The sequence below is a fragment of the Atractosteus spatula genome, chromosome 7, assembly GCF_055471065.1.
Source record: "Atractosteus spatula isolate fAtrSpa1 chromosome 7, fAtrSpa1.hap1, whole genome shotgun sequence".
In the NCBI taxonomy this organism is placed as follows: domain Eukaryota; kingdom Metazoa; phylum Chordata; class Actinopteri; order Semionotiformes; family Lepisosteidae; genus Atractosteus; species Atractosteus spatula.
This window is the reverse complement of record NC_142712.1, coordinates 20987586-21010977: the sequence shown is the minus strand read 5'-3', so window position 1 is coordinate 21010977 and position 23392 is coordinate 20987586. Positions and strand designations below refer to the sequence as shown.

The 23392-nt window shown below is 35.4% G+C and overlaps 1 protein-coding gene across 1 annotated transcript; it reads right to left on the bottom strand.

The window, feature by feature from the left end:
* Positions 1–1652: 1652 nt before the first annotated feature.
* On the bottom strand, positions 1653–16897 carry LOC148830713 (T-cell receptor-associated transmembrane adapter 1). Its single transcript, XM_088921663.1, has 6 exons — positions 16832–16897; positions 12040–12147; positions 10855–10891; positions 9533–9597; positions 8601–8677; positions 1653–6126 (listed from the first exon to the last, which is right to left on the bottom strand). Exons 1-6 carry the CDS (start codon positions 16836–16838, stop codon positions 5845–5847), a joined length of 576 nt encoding a protein of 191 aa, XP_088777789.1. The 5' UTR covers positions 16839–16897; the 3' UTR covers positions 1653–5844.
* Positions 16898–23392: the final 6495 nt, after the last annotated feature.

The window sequence follows — 23392 nt, the reverse complement described above, 5'->3', positions numbered from 1 at the left end:
AAGTCACAGCATTCATAGAGTGTATGATGATACAAGATAAGAGATACTGACCTCTGCCATTTATATTAGGGAAACCGTAATATCTCCGTGCACACAAATTGTCAGTACATCACAAACGTGACACTTCCTAATGGGTATTTCTTTGCACAATCACAACAAAATGTGGAAAAGCATTCCAATTAAAATTACTCATTATTTACAAATTTGGAAGATACAATTTCCATTATTTGTTTTATATTCGTGAAAACATTCGTGTTCCTAATATCAAACCGTATTCAGATGCCTTGAATTTACAATTCCATTACAATGGTCAATTGCGCAAAAAAAAATCATCAGGTATTAACCACTCCCTCGCCTTTCATTAACATGGAATGAGCTTTTTCCACCTGATGATTAATCAGAAACCTTTTCCCAAAATTAGAGGATGCGTTTTCCTCGAAGCAAGCAAACGTGTGAAAATCCACAGGTTTCCACAATGCCGAATATTGAAGATTTAACTTTACTTTTACTTATTCTAAACATTAACGGACTTAAGGATAAATATTTTAAGCGAGATTTGTTTCCAACCCGCATCACCACGCCCTTATCTACAGAAAAGACATTTCTTTTGATGGCTCACAAACTGACCCTGCGAGGTAAGTTGAATTCCTCTTTCCAAACCTTGTGCTTTATACTTCCTTTAGACTGAATTAATACCGTTACAATATCATGTGAGTAAAAAGTAGGGATTGTTTCCCAAAAAATATTTATCGCACCTCAGTGAGATGAACGTCCACCTACCCTGTAATTAATAGATTATCTCTGCACATTTTCATGCACTAGATGTACCACAAAGTCTCACTGAACATTAGTTTCCTTGTCTAGTTAAAAGGGACCCAGTTTGCCGTTCTGCATGTAAAAGTGGGAAGGGAGTTCAGTAAACTTGTACTACTAGTTTGGACCAAGGAGGTAAATAACTGATTGTATGGAAAGTATGTTTTTGTTTATTTAAAAATATTTTCCCAACTTTAGTAATGTTTGCACAGTCATAAGATCATAAGAAGTAGTTAGTCGATCTATCAATACCATCCAGTTATTTCTCAAAAGAAACCGTTTCCACTTTAAACAAGTTCAAGTGAATGGCCGAGCAGCTTGCTCCTTACTCCCACAACAAAACTCTTGTAGGTTTATAAAACAGTTTCCCCGTGTCCTCTGGCTCATCCTTTACTGTAGATCCTGAAGATGTTCATAGGATTGACTTTGTTTAAGACTTTTAGAATTTTGAATACTTGAAACAGGTACTGTGTCTTCTCTTGTATTTAGAGCCAAAATTAGCTACACAGTCCTGATGGGTCGCTTTCATTTGTAATTATGACGTCTACTCTGACCAATATAAATGGAAGTAAGGAACCTTTCCGATATGTTGAGTTGTGGTGTCACAATCTCTGTAATGCATAGCTAATTCCTACTTGAGTAGTGAAGGTTTGCTTGTACTGTACACAGGAATGGGTTAATCTTTTACCCAGAAATACAGACTGTGCTGTGGTGCAGTTCAGCAAAACGCAGACCACATCCTACCTGTAACCTCTCAGACTGGATTTTGTCCACCAGACACAGATGATAGGGTGTTGGCAAATTACTTTATGAATGCACTTGAAAATAATTTCTAATCCGTTTTCCTTTTTTGATTTTTAAAAGATTTTTTTTCTAAATAAAACATTAAATTGTTAGCTGTGGGACACATACCCTTCCTTTTTGCCTGCCTTTTTACTCATAATCCCCAGAGACAGATCACTCACTTCCAAGTATTGCTTGTCCAACATGATCTATCCATTAATTTACAGTAGGTGGGCTATTCATACTAATTAAGTGTAAAACCAAATTGTGAGCCATTAAATTTGCTTCACATGTGAAATGGCACCAAGTGTTATAATGATAGTGCTCTAATGCCATTGACACTGAAATGTACTACTCTGACTTCAGGCTAACTGAGGTAATCAACAGTACCGATTTACTAGACAGGGGACCTAAGATATGTATCACCAGATAATATTACCTCAGCAGTAAATTTAATAATTTTGTTTCTTGACTACATGTAACATCTGTATACCAAAAGCAAAATAATCAAGGTCCTGCATCAGGATAGAGTTTAGAATAACTATTCAGACAGCATTTCTTATAATCTGGTAATCATTTAGCCTGAAGCATGAAAACTGTGTACTGTACACACCTTTTCCTGTTTTAATGATAGTCAACCCTCTTGTAAAAGAAAGCATTTTTTACTCAAGAGCGGCATTCTATGTATAGTTTTGTATAATAATAGGAAGAGTGGTTTGTGTTATTTGGTTGAAATACACAACAAAAAACTGGGCCATAATACCCATAAAAGTAGATTTAATAATGGTTTAATTGTACAGCTGTATACTGTATCGTACTGCGGTTAAAGAAAGCATGATTCTCCCTTTAAAATACTTTAAACATATATACACACTTAGCAAAAACAAGCTTTATTGAAAGCTCTCGTTTAAAAAATACAATTTATTATAATATATTTACAATTAAGTCAGCAGCAGCTGTTGTGTGCATTAATATTCAATATTTACGTAGTTGCTTATTATAACCATGATCAACACTCCAGTGAACTTCAAAGTGAATGGTGGTGGAGATCTTTATCTCCCCAAAACTCACTCCTTCTTTCAGCAGGATCTGAAATTCACAATCTGAAAGCTGTGCTAAATACATTCTTTTAAAGGCATTTTGATCATATCCACATAGGCAACATTTCACATACTTTGCATAAAGCCACAGTATAAACTGCCTGATTTTATTTACTCTTAACATTCCACGCTTTTGGAAGGCTTTTTGTCTGGATTCATTGTTAGGATTTGGGTTTCACTTTTAAGTGGCTTTATCTGGACCATGATATTTTCCAGGATAGATTCTTGTCTCTTGCAACCCTAAGCCTGCTTTTTATGTTGATTTGTCTTTTTCAGATGGCATCACAAATAATAATGACACAGAAATAAAATAGTTCTGTGTCTGAAAGTTCCTAACAATAAGCAATGTTTAGTACTGTATTCATGAAAACTACAGTTTTCTCTAGGGTTTTCAGCTTTTACAAACTGTTTCCTGCGATGGACTGATGTCTAGTCCAGAATAGAGTCCCCCTTTGTGCCCTTTGCTTCCAGGATAGGTCTAGGCATCCCTTACTAGGAATTAGCAACTTTCTAATGATAGATAATTGTAATTTTTTAGCTTCTTACTTTGTTTACACCAGGAGTTATTCAGTCATTGTCTGTTGGTCATACAGTATTATCCGCCCTGCAAAGTTACATTTACTGCATTAGAAATATCAAAAACCACTTCTAACAGTGAAATCTTACACTGTGTTCCTTAACATATTAGCATAAAGGCATAGTGCTCTGGTCACCTGGCAGTGTTTTGGAAATCTTTTGCTAATTTTACAGTTGGGTTTCAGACTCACAATAATATTGAGTTTTAAGAGCCTGTACATTTTTTTTCAAATCCAGGACTGCATAATCTGTTGAGTTTTGGAAGATAACACAAGCATGTTTACTAATATTTTCCTGCTGCACTGTATGGTTTTAAAAGCAGTGCGGTTGTACTAGTGTGTCAGATGAGCCTGAGGCGTTGTGGTCAGTTCAATTCTATTCTGGAAAATTAGTTACACAATTCTGTTTTGAACTGTTTTTATCCAAACAGAGTGGTTAGTGCGTACTTTTGGGGGTTGCTGTTCAATCCAGTTGGGGGAAAAAGATAGATTTTAATGACTCCATGACTCATACACAGAAACACAAGTGGGTGGGATATTCTCAGTGGGTTAAGTCTTGCTTGGGGGCAATGTTCATTTAAAAGTGAAATATTTTGGAATTTTTGAGAAATGATGATATTGAGGGACAGTTAACAAAGTATAAAAGAAGTTCATCTTACAGTATGTGTATTTAAGTCTGTCTTTCGAGTAGATTTCAGCAGCTTACACTGGGAAATAATCCACTCAAAAGAACATTCAATACTGCGAAAAACCTTTATACTCCCTTATAAACCCCAGGAACTAAACAGTGCATTTTTTTCTTCCTCTCTGCAGTTGTCTCCACTATTGTATTATTTAGAAGGTAACTATGATAACTCTGATCCTCGTTTGGAAATGGGGACATTAAGTAAGACATGGAGATGGTTTCCATATGGTGGGTGTGTTACTTATATTTCATCACTGCAAATTAATTTAGGCTTGGTATGGTATTGGTATTATTTTGGTGCTTGACTTCAGTTACTTTTCTCAATATCTTGACTTTCATAAAAGTTTGAAGTAGAATAATGTTCTGTCCTTTTAGTGCATGTATTTCTATATTCAGGCAAAAAAGTATTCATCTGTAAATCTTCTCGTCTACTTCTGCAGTGGAAGATAAGTTTTCTAGAAGAATACATTTAAATACATCTTTTACCGATAAAAGCCTATATCAGATGGCCATGGTCTCATCACAGGAGACTGTGTAGCAACAATTACAAAAAAAGTCAATACAGCATACTTAGTACTGCACTTCTCTTCTCTTTTTTTCTCCGACAGGAACCTTTCTCTTTGAGCAAGCAGCTGCAAATACTCAGGATTACTGTTGCTGCACCATTCTCGCATTGCATGCAATGTGTGATGTTTTTTGATGTTCTGAAAACCCTGAAGTCAGGCTTCCTTCTTCTGGTATTTGATCTGTTTTCCACCTTGAAATTGCCACTGTGAGTGTCAGTTACCTATTCCAGTGAGCGTCAGTTACCTATTATACACAGGAACAGCCTTAATACTGTCACTCAGAACTCGCTTAGTAACACTAACATGACTTAAAACATTCTTGTCATATTACACTGTTCTAGAGTGAGTGTCATAGCTTGGCAACCAAGTGCAAGCATCAACCACTCTGCTGAAAACTGAAATCTGTATTAATTCTGGATCTACATCTGTAAACTTTGACATTCATCTGCTTTTATATTGTTAGCCGTTAGAACAACTTTGGCTGTTCCTTTCATAATTCTGAAGATCTCGATCAAACTTCTTCTAGGTAATTGTCCTCTAATACAGTTTTACAAATGGGGCAAGACTAGGGCACTGTTTTGCATAATCAATGCATTCTGGGATTCTAAGCTTCTATTTTAGATTGTTCTTATTAATAAAGATAAAATTTTGTCATTTCAAAATATTACCTCTGACATGCCATAAAATAGGAAAATTGATTTTTTTTTGCAGACATACTGTATACACAAAATCCTGTGTTATACATAATGCATTTTCAATGCTTATTTTACATTGACATACCTGCCTTTAAAAGGCAACTAGGAGTCATTGTGTCTTCACTAGACCCAAAATTAAACTAATTTAGCAAAAAGTATTCATTGGAGTACACTGTAGCACGTTTTTTAATGGTTAGTAATCAGAAGTATTTAAATATTATAGTCGTGAATATTGTAAACTACATGCAGGTCCAGTGTGCTGAAAAAATATTAGATACATGCGCAACCATATGCATACACACACATCAATTGGGAAACTGCCAGACTGAATGCTGATTTACCAGGCACTGGGATTAATAATCAGCGTTACCTGTACATTGTGCCACAGTGACTGTCTGTCAAAACTCTCAGTGGCTGAGATGTGGAAGTGTGTAGCAGCTGCCTTCTCTCATACTTGACCAGGTATTAGTGTTCTTGACTGGAAAATCAGAATCGTTAAGTTAGGCTCAAAGGGATGTCTCGTGAAAAAAAGAACACTAAAAAAACGGAACACTATTCCTACAATAATGCAGAGTGAATGCCTGGTTCACAGAACTAAAAAAAACAAACAATCCTGGGATGGTCCAGTTACATACTGTCCTGAGGTATCGACTGGCTCTTGTTGAACTTGCTGAAGATCATGGCAGGGTCCTCGTGAATGGCCTCCTCGCTTTCCTCTGCCAGCTGCTGACTGTTCAGGTAGATGCTGTTTCTAGAGACCATGGTGCTGCTGGATCTCGATGGCAGAGTTTGTTCTGTTTCTATGTCCAGGAAATCCTGGGCGGCCTGCCTGTTCTTGTGTTTTTTCCTCTTTTTCTTCTCCACCGTCAGATCCAAAGAGGCGTAGCACATGCTGGGCTCTGCGGCCGGCTTCTTAAAGGAACAGGATTGAGAATGTTACTGTAGATGCATCTAGATCGGTGATTGGAATCTCTGGAATGTATCCCGCTCATTCCACACCCCCAACTTAAACATGAATTCAAATGACAGTCTAATTCTACATAATGCTTCTGTTAACTTAAATATTTAAGTTAACAGAATATTTGTTAAACAGAGCAGGTTAAAAGGTGCATCATACAGTACATGCAGTCAGTGCAGATTAATTGTGTGAGAGAGGTTTTTTGAAACACTGCTGGGCTTTATCGCAGCTGAAAAGTCTTCTAGCGATGGGTAACTCCAGAGTCCTACAGAGTTCATAGGTACTCTGCAATTAGCGACTGAATGGCCTGTGAGATCTTTTCATTCAGGCAAGTAGTTCAATATGAGATGTGGAGTGAAGTACAGGCACCAACAGTACTTTGAGGACTGGAGCTGACTGTATATTATGAAGATTGCCTGTTGCCAGAAGTAAGATATACTACAGTATAAGGAAGATGGTTTATTTATCTTCTTGTAAGAAAGCTATTTACTATGCTTTCTCTTAAAAACCACTAATTTCTTTACATTTCTGTGTAGATCAGTTGAACTGTTAAGCTGTTTACTTAAATATTTACACCTTTGTGCAAAAAACACATTCTTTTGACTTCACATGAGTAAATATTTTATTCCTGCCACATTCCCCAACTAGAAGGAAAACAGATGCAGTCTTGACACTCATAATGTTTGTATATAATCTTCTTTAATTTGCACAGAACCTTTTATTAAAGGTGGAATTGATTTGACTCAAATGTATGTGGGTAACAGCAGTACATGGAGAACCCCCACATCACAGGAATTTATTCCAGTTCAGTTTTCGTTTTTGTAGAGGTTAGTACATACTGTAGTACATAAATGGCATTGCTTTTGCATAGTTTTTGTGTATGACACATTGATACTGAGTGCCAAGCTTATTAACCTGCTAATTCTTAAACCAATATTATTATAAATTAATTACATATTAAGGTTATTTAATTGATTATATGTTCTGCTAAAGCACAGGCCAGTGCATCTGACTTGCCTCACAAATGAGGAATGGTGTATATTTTAATACATCCAAAATATATATATATATAAATTTAAAAACTATTCACTGTATGTCTCAATGTGCTCTAAATGCTAACTCTTCTATAAACTGTAATTCTGTGTGACAGGCCACAGCAGACATTATTAATGAAAGAAATACGCACATCTTGAAATCATTACTGTCTAAGGCCTGTAGGAAATACAGATATGCAGTATTTGAACATTTGTTTTTCTTGTATATTTGCTTAGGCTTTTAAGTCACTGGAAGAAATATTGTAATGAAATAAAACTGCTGGAGTAATTAAATGTATGGTAAATTTACCATAATGGTGACCGTGCCACCATTTCAGACAATTGGCTCTTTCTCATGAATGAACGTGTAAATTTAAAGACAGATTCTGTGCCAACACGCAATTAATTGTTTAACTGGCAACTGAACCTTTAAAAGACAACAAACATTGTCTTGAAAATTTCGATGAGAATCAGCTAATGAAGTCCTTAATATAAAGCAGTACAAAACAATGCTTTTTGTGTTCTTTTTTTTTAAAGAAAGCTTCAATAGCTTCACATGCAGTTTCCCAGATCAAACATGCATCTTACAAAAGAGTCCAATTTACAATAATGTTTGAATATCCAAAGAGTCATATAAACCTCTTGCTCTTTAAAAATGGTAAGTTTTATTTATTGAAGTGACGATTGCAAGCCCCACCATTGAAAGACAATATTATACAGTAAATAAAGTCCTGTAAAATACTGAAGATAACATACAGTATTGTGTCTTTGTTCGGCAATGCTGCAAGTTAAAAAAAAATGGTAACTGCAAACCTTTCTATTCTCAGCTATGTTTCTAATGAGCATGTTTGTAAACGTTAAGATGTTATTTTTTGTAGCAACACATTAGCAAATAAAAAATGTCACAAAATAATGACACCTTTTCTGTTTTCTGAGTTTACAGACTCTTAGTGAATTCATTTGTTCATTTGTGCTTCAGCGAAAATGCCGAATTTCACCGTCTGCACATGTCAAAAGAATTGAAAACACACTGTGCTACTGAACTGTATTTGTGATGTGAGCATGCTTGTCTGCTTTGAAAGAAAAAAACAAAACAAAAATAATTTATTACCCTCAGAGTTATTCTAAAGTGTCATGCTCTTAAAAAACGCTCTCACTTTATTCAGTTTACTTCTGAAAAAGTTTGAACTAGAACAACGGTAAAAGCTTTTCTTAGATTTTCCAGTTTCTTTCAGATTTGTGAATTGTCTTTAAAGGTGTAAATAATCATTTTTAATGAGTATGCTCTGTCTCTGCTGTGTACCATCTGCACCTGCAGTCCTTTTCTGTCTCGAGCATAACTTCCAATCATTTGTTCTACTTGTAGCAGATTTTTTTATGTTTCAAAATACCTTTTTTCCAGTTTGTTGTTTTCTAGGAGCTTTCATCTGTTCATAGCATTCCTCTTCACAGTCATAGTCCTCATGTGCTTAGGAACAGCAAAGAAACCATTAATATTGGATTGATATCAAGAAAACAAGAAAAAAGGTGGAATCAGCTCAGTTAGTCCATATATTCAATGCAGTACAAATCAGGTTTATATGAAAGTTGATGTCATCTGATTTTTTTAATGGCCAAAATGCAAGTACTTAAGTACAGTTTCTGTTAAAATTATTTGTGTCATGGGTCTTTGTACCAGTGAGCTGTGGTCATTTGTTGACACAGATTATAAAAAGTTATTTGACATTTTAAAATGTTAGATAAGCCGCTGATGCAGACCTGCTTTCTTCAGTTTTCTACAGCTCCGAGGAAGCACTGAAGTCACAGAATGGCTAGCAATCTATTTTTGTTTTATTAGAAACAGAAAAAATGTAGTTCACTGAAAAGAGCAAACAGGCAGGTCATTTTGGAGGCATTCCTACACTTGCTGTGTGCCCAAAAAGAAATAATGAATTGCCTTTTTAGTGTTTTTTTAAGCTTTTAGTTCTTCTACCTTAATCTACCTCACCTTGACATTGACATTCTACCCATTATTATTAGAGTGTCTGAGCCTGGTGTTATACAATCGTGAGTTTGTCAGTGACAAATCCTTGCCTTTGTAACTTTTAAATACTTATGAGAGCTAACATTTTTTTAGGAAAATCTGCGGATTAATGGAGTCCACAAATCTAAATCTATGTCAGTGCCGACATTAGGGACTTTGCTTTTCTCACTAGCAACATTTTAGTTTTACAGAGCGGAGCATCCAAAAAGGGTATGAACAAGACTAAATTGTTAAAAGTGTTATCTTTATAGAACAATCGACGGCACGTACTAAAGGCAACACGATAATAAAGGAACTTACCTTCAAAGTCTTGATTTATATTCCCGTATATTGGATTTTCATCAATTTGCTCTTCCTCCCTATAACTACAGGAAACCAACGGATAAACAGAAAGGTCACCCCATTTTGCACTTTTCGGAACATGTAACAAATTCTCAAGTTAAACCCGTTTGTAATTTTGTACATCCCTGCTCAGTGGTGACACTAAAAGGTGCCTACCACTTTGTAAACTTTTGTTTTCACTTTGAAGCAGTGATAGAGTAATAGGATTTGTTCAGTGTAGTGCATTGTAGTCTAGATTATTGTATATATTATTTGTGTAATTGTAGTACATAATAAATTGGTTTGCATGTGCCTTGTCGTTGAGTACTTGGTCTACAGCACTTCTTTAATTCTATTAAAGTCTCATTGTCTCAGTTGTTCTAGGACTAAACTGTGGTTTAACTGCTCTTTAGCAACTTCTGTACTAATAGGAAAGTTGAGATCTGATTAGGCTTAGCAATATTTCACAGGTTATTCTCTTTACAACAAAATGTTGCGTAACTTCCATTTTTAATGATGACTGGCCATCTTAGGTAAACATTTGAAGTAATGCAACCTATTGAAATTAAAACACAGTTTCTTCTTGAGCTTTCAGTTGTTCCTTCAATACATGAGTTTCAGACATAATTCTATAACATACCATCCATTAACATTTAAATAATCATTTTAATATGCAATTATATAATCCTGCAACAAGTTTAAGTGGCATTTCACTCTGCATTTTAGTGTAAATTATAATGTGCGACATTAGATTTAAATTAAAATTCAGTTTCAAAATATCTTGAACTGTTTATATTACAAAACATCAGTAGGTATAATAATGTACATGCTGAATAGGAACAAGTAATAGGTTTATTCCATGCTGAAAAAAAGAAGAAGAAAACACAACGTTTCAGCTGTGGAGCCTTCTTCAGGTTGACACACCTGAAGAAGGCTCCACGGCCGAAACGTTGTGTTTTCTTTCTTCTTTTTTTCAGCATGGAATAAACCTATTACTTGTTCCTATTCAGAAGGTTGACAAACCTGAAGAAGGCTCCATGGCCGAAACGTTGTGTTTTCTTTCTTCTTTTTTTCAGCATAGAATAAACCTATTATGTGTTCCTTTGCAGCCTACGCATGCTGACGCAGCTACCCACCTGAACTACATGCTGAATAGTTTTGTTTTAATTAATCTTCATTAGTAAGTTTACAAAAATATTTTTTGTTTGACCTGTAAACCCTTTACAATACTTTAAAGCAATATAAAGAGGCTGATCCTCAAACGTTTTTAAAAGACAATGTTAAAATAACACATCTCATACCTTGGAGCATAGTCTGGATATATTATTTGTTGAGGTACTGCAAAATGAATACAATAATACAAAAGTTAGGTTTATCATACAAAATCATGGATCCGATAGTAATACAATTATAACTCTTTACCACTCCTTTTCATAGTAATATTGCTCGGTTAGACATTAAGTTGCAATTAGGTTTAACACAGGAGTAGTTGACCTTAGTGTTTGCATTCCATGCCACTGCAGGGCTTTGAACCCTTTAATAAAACAGTTAAGGATTAATTCATCGTGTGTCTGCGTTTGTGTCTGTATTCCTGTGATGGACAAGTCCTGTCTAGGGTCTACCCTGCAATCCTGAATTTGAAGATGTGGTTATAAAACTGAAACTGTGTTCAGTCATCAAGAACATTGCAAAACAGATTTTTTTTAAATGTATAAATGTTTTAAGTGTTCTTCATACAGTGTTCAAAATGTCACCACATGGATTGAAAAGCCCAAACATAAAACTTTTGGACAGGTTTCTGACAGATGATCATATTCAGATGATACTTAATTTGAATTACTGTACTTATGATCTGAACAGATCAGGCCTCATTTACATATTAAGTGTAAGGACAATACAAACAATCCAAGTTTTGGGTAATCACTGTGTATTAGAAGAATAGGATTACAAATTAGATTCTAATGGAATACTGAGCATCTTCTGCTCTCATTAAGAAATACAGTATGTGTCAATGGCAGCTTTTTGTGAGAAACCTAGAAAATAAAAAAATGGTGGTTCCAGAATATTACATGACTAAACAATTTTTATTTAGAATCAAGACAGCTCTTGAGATGGATTAAAAAGAAGATTATCTGTATTCAGATCAAATATCTCTGTTTCACAAGACATGCAAGTACATGCATTGACTTGAAAAATGTCAGAAAAATTTTGTATGAGGTTTGGTGTCCTAACATGAAGTACAAAAATAAATTCTGAAAAGAGTAAATCTCTCATCATGTTATTTGAAGAAAATGTTTGTCTTGTTTTTTGTTTCATAATGTCACCATAAGGGTGAGTTTTTCTAGTTTGTGAAGCTTAAAAATCAGTAATACTGTAATAAAAACCTTAGGTAAGTCATTCACTGATGTCACTGCAGAAATTGATTTCACTGTGGAAAATGCAGTTACCACATTTACTTTTTAAAGGTATATTAAAATTGCACCCACCTTGCTCGCATTTCCTTTGCCTCAAGCAAAAGACTATGTTTAAACAAACAGATATGAGCAGTGCTATTGCCGTCATTGCCAGACCCAACCAGGCAGAACTGCAGGGTTCTAAGTAAGAAAACAAAAACATACAGAAATATGTAAGGTTTAATTCAATATGCGTAGACCATAAGCGATATAATGGAATGTAAATTTAGCACTGAAGATCCTTGACTTTGGCTATTGCTGTAATTGTGGAGATTTTAAATTGTCAAGCTGTTCTCACCTTCATATTAAGGCTTGATTCCATTGAGGTTCAAGGTTTTTTTTATTAATTCCAGAATCTCTAGGTAAGCAGCCTTTTAAGGACCGGTTTATAACCCATTCTCCTCTTAAGGATTTATTTCACACCTCCTCAAAATACAGCTTAATTGACTCCACTGTAATTCTAACACGTATAATAGTTTATTCCTAGAATATGCATCATGGGCATCAAGCATGCAGTGACTGAATACTGTTTTTAAGTGAGAAAATATTTTGTAAAAGAGCTAACAGAATGCTAGTAGAAACACTAGTCTATCAGCCTTGGTGAGGAGGCATTCATCTCGTTTACAGCGATGACCTGGAGACCATATTATATAGCTGGAGCAATGTGATTGAGGTTTCTTGTTTGGGGGTGTGAAACAGTGAAGCAGTGGTCCAACTAAAATTTAAAGTTATGATCTGGTGTACAGAGTCCTGACCACTATTCCACATCATTGTATTTCCTTGAGCAGCTCATATTTCTTAAAAACCTTTTTACAGTAGGTGTGCTTACCGGCTCTCGGCTTTTCGGTTGCGTTAACATGGGTGGCTCTTTGTAGCTATTTGTTGTAGGCTCTAGATGTGGTAATAATTTGTTATTAAAAATACTCATTGCAAAGCACTTTTCATCCCTAAGGATCCCAAAGCTGCAGCTGAGCTACTGTGCTATGGAGCTTAAGACATCAGAGCTGGGAGTTCTTCCACCTGTTGATTTTTTTTGGGCGGTAGCAAGTAGCAAGGTTCGTAGAGAAGTTAAAATCTCGGGTAGAGACATTGAGGGGTTTTATTTACATTGTTTCATCAAACCCAGCTATATATCCGGGCACCAAAATGTGTCTGTAAAAAAATAATTGCACCTACAATTATTAAAAAATATTCCAAATGTATTATTAATAATAAATCATTATGCCTATGTGGTTTTGTTAGTGAGGTCTTTGTCTTTGTCCCGAGTTTCATCTCAGGTTTGATCTTTATTGAAAAGATTAATGCTAAAAATTGCTGTACAATTTATTTTGGATGTTAAAGACACATCATAGTGAACAGTCTTGAGTGTAAAAGGTGATTTTCACTCTTTCACGTGAGGCAGAGAGATGGAAATTTACATTTATTTTGTGATTTTCATTTTAAAACAGGATCACCTCTTACTGAGAGAAGTTCTGTTATGAGCTTCACTAAATTACTATAAAACACTCTAAAAATTAAAATGTATGAATTGGAGTCTTTGTTCTGAGAACATTGTGTTGGTGGTCTTGTCCACACTGATTTGACAATGGTTAATAATTGTAATCTCTCTCCTCAATGAGAGACTTTGTAGCTACTTAGAATGTATGATACACTTTAAAGAAATAAGCATAGTCCTAGAAGGATGTCTACACTTTCCACTGTTAGGTAAAAATATTTAAAAATATATTTACAAAATGAATTGAAGTGATAATTACACTAGCTAAACCTGAAAACAAAGTAACTGGGTCAATTTGAGTCAAGTGATGTATTCAAAGCTTGAAGAACACGAAGATTCAAATTTCCTAAAGACTAAACCAAAGCTCTTATCAGCATACCCAGAGTAGCAGGGTTTCTGTTTATTTAAAATCATTATAAATGTTAAATGCAATTAAAGATTGGGGCTAGTGAGTTTTTTCTTGATTATGGCCTTATTAGTATCAGATGGCTTGCCAGTGCCGATTCTACTGCTGTTATAACAACGCAGTTTATTTTAGCCTTCTCTGTAGTTTTTAAGTAAATGCTTCCAAAATATGGATTCAAAAAGGTAAATAAATTCTCATATGCTTATTGTTGATTGTTGGTGACATAGAGACGAGTAAAAAAGCCAAAGCTGACAAACAATAAACACAGAGCAAAGACTGAGATGTCAAAACATTAATTAAATAATTAGTTGAACATTATATAAACATGCGGGATTACTTAAGTATGTGGTCAGGTCACAATTCTCTATTCAAGTCAAGCAATAGTAATAAACTGAGCTGGAAAGGGCAGGTCTTGTTATACAGTATGTGCCATCTTAATTTCACTCTTCTTATTTGAGTAATCTGAGAGAAATAACCAAAAATGGAAATGGATAATCTCGGAGATTTTGTTTTGGCAGTTTTAGAAGTTTGGTTGTTTTATTTTTGCTTGACTACGTTTTTTAATGAAAATGTTACACTACCTCAGAGTGTACATGCTCCTATTTACTGTATATATAACACCTGTCTCTGTGTGTGCCCTGCAATGGACCGGTGTCCTGTCCAGGGTGTACCCCACCTTGTGCCCTTTGCTTGTCAAGATAGGCTGCAGTTCCCCCACAACCCTGAATTGGACGAAGTGGTTAGAAGATGGATGGAAGGATATTATATATTGTCTCCTAACTGACAGCTCAGTTTAGCTGAAAAAGTGCTAACAAAACAAACTTCATTGAATATAAAGTCCTGCATATATTATGCACATCATTTTTTCAATCTCTTGAAAATAAGTAAAGCCTTTTCATTTGATTCTTTCATTGTTAGCTATTAATATGTCAGTTTCCTCCATATAGTCTGAAGATTTTAATATTTGACTTTTACCGATGTACTATATTGTATATGCACTACGATAGAAACAAGCTGAGATAATATACTGATTAAACATGAACGATGTAGTCAAAATTTACTTAACTCCTAAATTTCTAACTAAGATTTCAGCTAACACTGTAAATTCATATTAGAAGTTCGTGGTTTTCCAAAATGAAACTGTAATGGAAATTTATGCCCTTTGATTAGCAACGCGGTAACAAACTGAAGATTCTTTTTTAATGCCTTGTGAGTGATACAACAAAGAAAGTGTTCAGTGGCATAGCAGAACTGATATGAAGGTATTCCCCCCAAACTGATCCAAGCAGTAGGAGTTAGCTACAGGAAACCTCAAATGAAATATCAGTTGAGCTAAATGTTGTTTTTGCTGTTATTTGCCAACTGTTAAAGAGGTTATAGAGTTTTGGTTTCTTATGCCCAAAGTGGGTTCTTTATTGTTACTAAATTATCTGAGACCTCCATAAGTGATTAATGCACATATTTCGATGCCCTTTAATATTGGCTTGTTGAGTAACATACCTTGCTTAAACAGCAGCAGTGTTCCCATCTAAAATTTGAACCCCTGGTCTATAGTCTGGAGGGCCCTTAACCACTATACCAGTCTGTCTCTTGGTTCTTGTCGTTACTCTTATTATGTAACGCACAATATCATATAATGAACTTTGAAGATGCAGGTATAGATCAAGCTTTTTTGTACGGAATGTACACCATAAACAAGCTTAAGGCCGATCTTTTCAACTACTGTTCGTCGGCAAGTGAAAGACTTGTACAATTCAGTTTTAGTTAACTCAAATTAACTAATTTAATTAATTAGCAAATTAACAAATTAATTAATTAACAAATTAATAAACCCTGCTGTGTTAAAACATGAATTATTCTGCACAGAAGCACAACTTAACATGTTTTGTATATTTTTCAAAGCCAAGAATATTTTAACCTAATTAGGTTTGGCATTATATTGATTAAAATGAATGTTTAAGTAATAGCATTTCAAAACAAACATTGTACCCAAATGCAGAGTTCTAAGACACAAATTACTTTTGCACACCTGTTCAACTCCATTTGAAATTTTCTTCGGATTATCCAAAAGAAAGTGTCATTTTAAATTCAGTACTGAAATCCCACAAACGTTTAGAATGACGAGTTTCATTTGAAACGAACCCAGTTCAAGTAAAAAAAGAATAAATTCCACTTATTTATCGATGTAAGATCTTCCAACAATGATTAAAAAATGGACTTACCATGTTGCTGTTTCTTGACCAGCACTGTATTAACAGGACATATTCTATTGTCTTGCTTTTTAAAAAAATAGATGTTCAGTAGTAATTACATAAAGGCTCAAATTTGTTGTGAAGTTTCTTGTGAATATTGCGAATTGAAGTGTTGCAAATTTGTTTTATCTAGCTCAGAGTATTTAATGAACAGCAACTATTTTACAATCTCAATGTTCTAGAGTCTCATTCACAAAGAAGCCTTTTCAGGTTCTGAGGGCATTAGACCACATTCTGCAACTGTTGTAAAAGAAATTGAGCACTGGCCTTATAATTTTCTCTGTTGTTTAAATGTACAAGGTATGGTTAAACATAAGGTAATATACTGTATATCTACTAATACAGTTTACTCACTTTTGATTACAGGTCACAAAAATTCAAAAAGCAAAAAAAACGCAATACACTTTCAGTAAAGACGAGTCTCGTCCTCAAAAAGATATTATCCTTAATACAGCATGAAATAGCTCCACTTTTTAAATTGCACGATTGATAGTTTCTTTTTTCAGAAACTGCTTATGAGGAAAATATTATTCCAAAATATATCTAGTTAAAAACACCATTATCTTCATTTAGTATTTGTGGAATATTGAAAGAGAAAGACTGGAAAGAGTAAAGTTCAGCCTACAGTATGTATGAATATTGTCTAAAACAAATGATTGTTTCAAAGCCTACCTGCCATCTTTGATGAGGATTCCACAAATGGCACAAAGGTTAGAATCTGTAATGTCTGTGATCCCGTCCAGAGTTGTTACATTCCTGCAAAGCCTTGCTACCTGTACTTTATATGGTCTATTTTTACTCCCTCTCTTGTATTTTTGCTGTCACAAACAGGAAACGTGGTGAACAACCTCACTCACTGCAGTCTGTACTTCTGCAAGACAGTGCAACGGGTTGCTGAAAAGGATAATCAGTGCTTGCCTTTTTTCTCACGTGTCTGAACATATTGTTTATGTTTCATTACTTAGTTATGAGCCTGAGATGTGATGTTTAAAGTGTTCTTCTTTTAAAAAATATTATGACAATAATAATGTTTTCACTAGGTGCTAGACTGCTCAGATTTTTCAAAAAAGATCTTGAGTATTATACCATAACATTTTGGGTTGATTTAAATTGTGTTTAAACATGCCATTTCAGAGTCTAATTTACATAGACCTTTTAAGCTCTGTTGGGTGCTGAAAACAAGTTTGTACAAAGGGTCACATAGGGGTATAACCATTAATTATTTTTTTATGAATCCCCTTCTATTTAGAGATATTCACATGGTACTGCAAGGTTCACATTTCTTTCTGTTCTGATATCTATGACACCTTCCCTAATCTACAACCTCAGAACCACAGCTGGCTGTGAGTCTTTCTGCAATAAAATATTAATGTCTTGTGTCAAAACAAACTCCTATCATCTACTCCCCATCATGTTAAATTTGGCCTCATCAGACCATAATACGTGAAGGTTTCGTACAGTAGTTCCAACATACAATTTTCCGGGTATTTCAGGTTCATTTTGACTTACTTTCCGACCTTAGCTTTTCTTTACGGTAGTTGACAAAAAGTTTTTTTTCAGCCTTCCAATGACAACCTTGTGGCAACTGGTCTTTTTTTAGTTATTGTAAGTGCTGGAAAGGATATTCAAGGTCATGCTGCGTGCTTTCTGAACTGACAAAGGTTTGCCTGACGTACTGTATATCTCTTCCTTTAACGTGTTTATGCTGGTCTTGAATTTGGGTTGTTTGGACCCACCCCATGACTTTTTTAATTAAACACATTAATTTATTTGCCTTTTCTACCATTATGAGGCTGCCTTCTTCGAGTATCTGAATTTTGGCCTAGATGTCCCAGTTCAAACGGCATCCTCTCATTTGTGACATTGTTTACGTGAAGCTTCCTTCTTCCCTGCCATTCAGAACTGGTGTTTTAAACGCAGAAATTAAGTTTTGTGCTTCCTTATTGAGCACAAATGTCTCCATTTCATTTGTAATGAAAAAAAAATATTTTTTTTTAGTTGTTTATAAAAACTGACATTTTTTTGCGTTTTCTGTTTAGAATCACTACAAAACCAATAATTTATTTGCTTAGGAACAAGTAATAGGTTTATTCCATGCTGAAAAAAAGAAGAAAGAGAACACAACGTTTCGGCCGTGGAGAAGGTTGCAACTGTGTTTTTATATCATATAAAATTAAGGTTATGTAAATACCTTAGAAATGCTATAATCAACTCAATGCTTTTCATTAATTTGTGAAAAAATAACATTTTATTATATGTAGTGCAGAATACAGGATGACAGTCCAATCTATAAGTCATTCTAAGATGTTTTTTTGTTCCTGTCTCCTTGGAGGTATACAATCTGGAGGGCATTGTAGCCATAGTTGAACTATATAGGTAGATACATATAAAGTGGCCAACATTAATTCTTTCAAGAATGCCATTTATCTTCTGGAAAATATCTGCTTCTGATTTTCTGGAAGTAATTGCAAAAAAAAATAAAGATGTGAAATCCAGAAAGAGTAAATAAAAAGAGCAATATAATGTTCTGTATTTAGAATTTTTGGATTTGAATGACTGTTTTTCAGAAAAAGTCTTGGGATTTGCTTTGAAAGAAGAAATGTGCTGTATAGTAAATAAAAACAGAAGAAAGGTTAGAAACGAGAGGTGGCTATTCAGCCCATTTGCTGTACCCTGTTTAGTTGCCAGTAAGTGATCTCGCCTAGCCGTTCCAGACAACAACAAATCAGTCCTGTTAGTAATTCTGATTACTAACCTGATTATATTTAATATTTTTAACATACAGTAGCACCCAGTGCCTCTTGTTTAGTGTAATGACGTTCCATTGAGCTGACCTTAGTTTCCACACTCCTGAGGCGTGAGACAGGATTGCTCCCCACCTCCAGTCTGATTTCAGTGTCGTCTCATTGCTCCACACCCTCAGAACTTTTTTTTAGCAAAATTAACTATTTTGCCTGACTTGTTCGTTTTTAACATTCAGACGTGTGGAAAAACATTCATCGTAGAGTGGAGGTGTAGGACAGTTAGACAGCCTTTGTTTAAAGGAATCATCCCCACCTATTGTTTTGCTCAAGCTTTTGTCTGCCTTAGCTCATATTTGTTTTTAAACCTTAAAATGTATAAAATAATCTTTATTTATACATTTTCTAGATCTGTGATACTTTAGAAAAGGCCCATTTGACTGGCCTTAATATTCATTCAATGAAGGTTGAGTAAGACCATTACTTCAGACTAAACATGTTTACACTCAGCTCTGAGTATCATAACAGTTCATATATCCCAATATGTTCTAATATATTCATACATTCCAATATGGAGATACTGATAAGATGTCCACTAGTTATTACCTGCTTAACAGTGGCTTACATTAATTTAACACAATGGGACATCATTGGAAGGGTGTGAATGCTATGGAAAGGCATTGAAATTGGTTACGGTATATTGAAATATTGTAAATCAATTAAAAGCATACATTTTGAATGATGTTTACATTTGCCTCCAGCAGGGATAAGCAAATTGTACTCTAAAAACTAAATTGATGCTAAAACTGAAAATGGTAATGATGTCGTGTTGTTATAGTGAAATGCACAGTACATTCATCAAGAACGTGGAGTGAATAAAGTCTTCAGTCCATGTTTGTTTTAAAGTCTGTTTTGCTTTTAAACTGCTATTGTTGCCAAAGAAGTTTTACATAAGATCTACGCATGTGACAAGTGATGGACTTTCTGTGTGCTCCAGGCCAACTGTCTGTCATGACGGGGCATTTTTATGAATGGAGATGATTAAGATTATTTTCCAGTAAAATCTGGTGGTTCCTTTCATTCCATTGCAAGAGTGACGGTGTGAAGAAAGTGGGGTTTTTTTTGCGTATTTGTATTTCTGCGGCCCAGAAACACAAAATGTTTTGTGGAGGGGGGGGATATCATTTCCGTCTTTTGTTAACAGAAGTTGCATTTCTGATGCATTTTGAGATTGATAAAGCCAGGTTAATGAGGCCTTCAAACATGGCAACAGGGTGAGTTCTTTAAACTTATCACTTCAAGAGCATCCAGCACTAATCAGGGGTTGCAAGGAACTGATCTTGCCAGATATTTGTGCTCTTTCATCCCAGTAATGAATCAGCCAATGGGCTGACATCGGAGTCACTTTTGACCCTAGCTTGACCTTTGAACCTGTTTGCACAGTGTACGTACCCTCAGTATGTCAGCCAACATCCTCCTTCCTCCTTTGAAACGTTACCTGGCTGGGCCCTGTCCTGTTCATGGCCCATGTGGAGGAACTGGCTCATGCCATCCAGAACTGATTACTATAATACCCTACTAGTGTCATTTCAAAGAATACCCTGAACAAACTGCAGTATGTTCAAAACTCAGCAGCCTGGGTCCTTCCTAGGTCCTGGTCTAAGCTTCATATTATTCCTGTTCTGAATGCCTCTAGACTTTTCTTTATTATACTGTATACTGATGGAAAAAAGAAACACAACATTTTCTGGAATGAGAATACTATAGTTATAGCTTATGTACTTTCACAAAAAGTTGTCAATTTGTTTTAAGCCCTCTCACCAGCAATGCAACTTGTGCAGTGAGGCATTGCATCTTGCCAATCACACGAAAACTCGTTATGTGCATTTTTACCCAACGAGGTCCAAGTGGAACAATGCCTGGTCAGGTCACCTTTAAAAAGGCCTTAATTCAAAGCTTAGGTCACTGCAAGAAAAAGGCCACACTTAGTTTTCTGTGCATTCCATAATGCCTCGAATGTCACCAGAAGCAAGGGAGAGGGCCATTGGCATGCTGCAGGCAGGCATGTCATGTGCCAGCATTGCCACACACTATGGAGTAAGCCACTACACTGAGTCCCGACTGCAGAGAAGGTTTAAGCAGACTGGCAGGACAGATGACCGTCCAAGATCCGGTTGCCCTCGAGTGACCACACCAGAGCAGGATCGACACATCAGACCGGTCCATCTGAGAGATTGTTTCAGATCTGCCACCCATACTGCTGCTGAAACTGCCGGCAGACACAATGCTCGCATCAGTGACAGGACAGTGAGGCTCCATGCTGCTGGCCTTAGAGAAAGGGGACCTGTCAGAAGCCCTCTGCTCATACCTCCTAGATGTCACACTTGACTGGCTTGGGCCAGACAGAGGCTGTGATGAACTTGTCACCAGTGGCATCAGGTTCTCTTCCTGGATGAGTCACTCTTCAGCCTGTTCCACGCAGACGGAGGGCCAGAGTGTGGAGGAGGAGGTGTTGCGTTTCTTTTTTCTGTCAGTATATATTCCCTGAATAGTTTATCTTCCACTTGGATTTTATTCTTCTGTGTAACAACATTTGTTCCACTGATGCTGGACTCTTGAACTCTTGAGTTTCCCCTGTGCTTCACTATGAATTATGGGTTATGGGTCTACTATGTTCCCTCATTTGTGGAATGATTCCCCATCCCACCAGTCCAGAAGAAAATATGGACTCCAATTAATTTGGGGTTTGACACCCAACTCCAATAGTGTTTTTCAAAGATGTAGAATTCAATTTTTTCTTTATCTCCAGTTTGTTTTAATTGTATTTTACAAATACAGTTAAGCACAAAAGTAAAAAAAAAAGACTTTATGAAGACCTGTAACACACACCTTTGGAGCATCTATAGTACTTCTCCCAAATTTCTTGATCGATGCTTCCAAAGGACGATCTCACACCACAGAGTCCTTGTGCACTTAAATACAGTATGTTATGGAAATTTAACCAGTCCTGCGGCACTGTTTGCAAAACTAAGATGGCGGATAGCGACACACAACTGTAGGGGGCTGAGGGCTATTAAAAACACGTCAAGAAGGATGTTTCACTTTCAGAATATCCAAAGACGAGCAATTTACTTAAGTTACATTTGTGTGTTTTAATTATGTATAAGAACTTAGAACTGATTTATAAGAGATGTTCTAGGTGTTTTCTGTGCTCTTTTGGGCTGTTCATTTGCAAAAGAAAACCAGCATCTCGCAGATACTGTATGTATCTTATTTTTTTCTTTTGTCATCTTCAGTGGTGTGGAAATTAGGTGATTTTTATCAATGTAGATAGATGAACAAAATATTTTCAGACGCAAAAAGTTACCTTAACTTCCCTGCCTATCTCAATTTTCCTTTTTCCTTTTCTTTGATATAACTCTTTCAATTGTGTTTAATTATAACTGGTCTGCTTGAATGCCTCACAATATTACAGATTTGAGAAGGCTGAAGTTTTGAAAGACATTTGAATCTAAGGCCAACGCCTAAAACACACAGGGCATGGTGAAGGGGTGGAAACCGAGTGAAACTTCATTTGGGCAATGTAACAAAACTTACGTTCACTGAGCAAACCACTAGGAAGATTCTGGTAACTTAGTTTGGTTTCTACCTACTTGTTTTACAATATGAATCATATTTTTGGGACCCCTTTGAATCAAGGGCACTGGGTTGCCTAGCAGTATTGTATGAGCAGAAAAAAAAACTTTATATTTACATTTTATATATTTTTGTTGATGTTTCATTGACACTATTTGAATAAGTGTGGTGTATACACAGCATTTCTTCATGAATCTACCTTTCTGTTCAGTCTGATAAGATCAACACTCATTTGCAGATTCATTTTTGAGGAAAGCTCAGTTGTTTAAATTAACTGAAAGAGCTTTTGATTTTTCCCTTAATAAGCAAAGACTGAAAGCAGTAACGTATACTCAATCATCTTTTTCTTTTTTTTTTACAATTTTCAAGTATTTATATATTAGCTTGTTGTCACTTTTTTAATTTTGCAACATTGTTGTTGAAATTATAACATTTAACAAATTACTCCCAATACAAAGTACGATAGGAACTTTAATTAAAAATTACCCAAACCAATGTAATACACTGGAACAGTATGTACACTGAAAGGAAAAGTACAGTATAACACTTTAAAATAACATTAAAAACACATTTTTTACTATTAAACACATTATGGTGTACGACATAATTTAAGCTCTCGTTCCAAAAAAGCTAATAACCGTGCATCAAAAACCAGATTAATTACTGGTAAATCATGTAGCAGATAACATGTACCATATAACAGGAGAAATGTATATATTATATACCAAATGAAAAAGTGAGGTGTTTTAGACTTGAAAATACCTTGTAACCAGAAAGCTTTATAGCCACAATATGGCATAAATGTAAATTAGGTGAGTTGTATTATATCTGAATTAAAATACTATTAATTTTCATT

Coding starts and splice junctions, on each gene's coding strand:
- LOC148830713 (XM_088921663.1), bottom strand. Junction 8,678..9,532: donor TATAAATCAAGACTTTGAAG/GTAAGTTCCTTT, acceptor GCTGTTCCTAAG/CACATGAGGACTATGACTGT. Junction 6,127..8,600: donor AACAACAAACTGGAAAAAAG/GTATTTTGAAAC, acceptor TCCTTTAAGAAG/CCGGCCGCAGAGCCCAGCAT.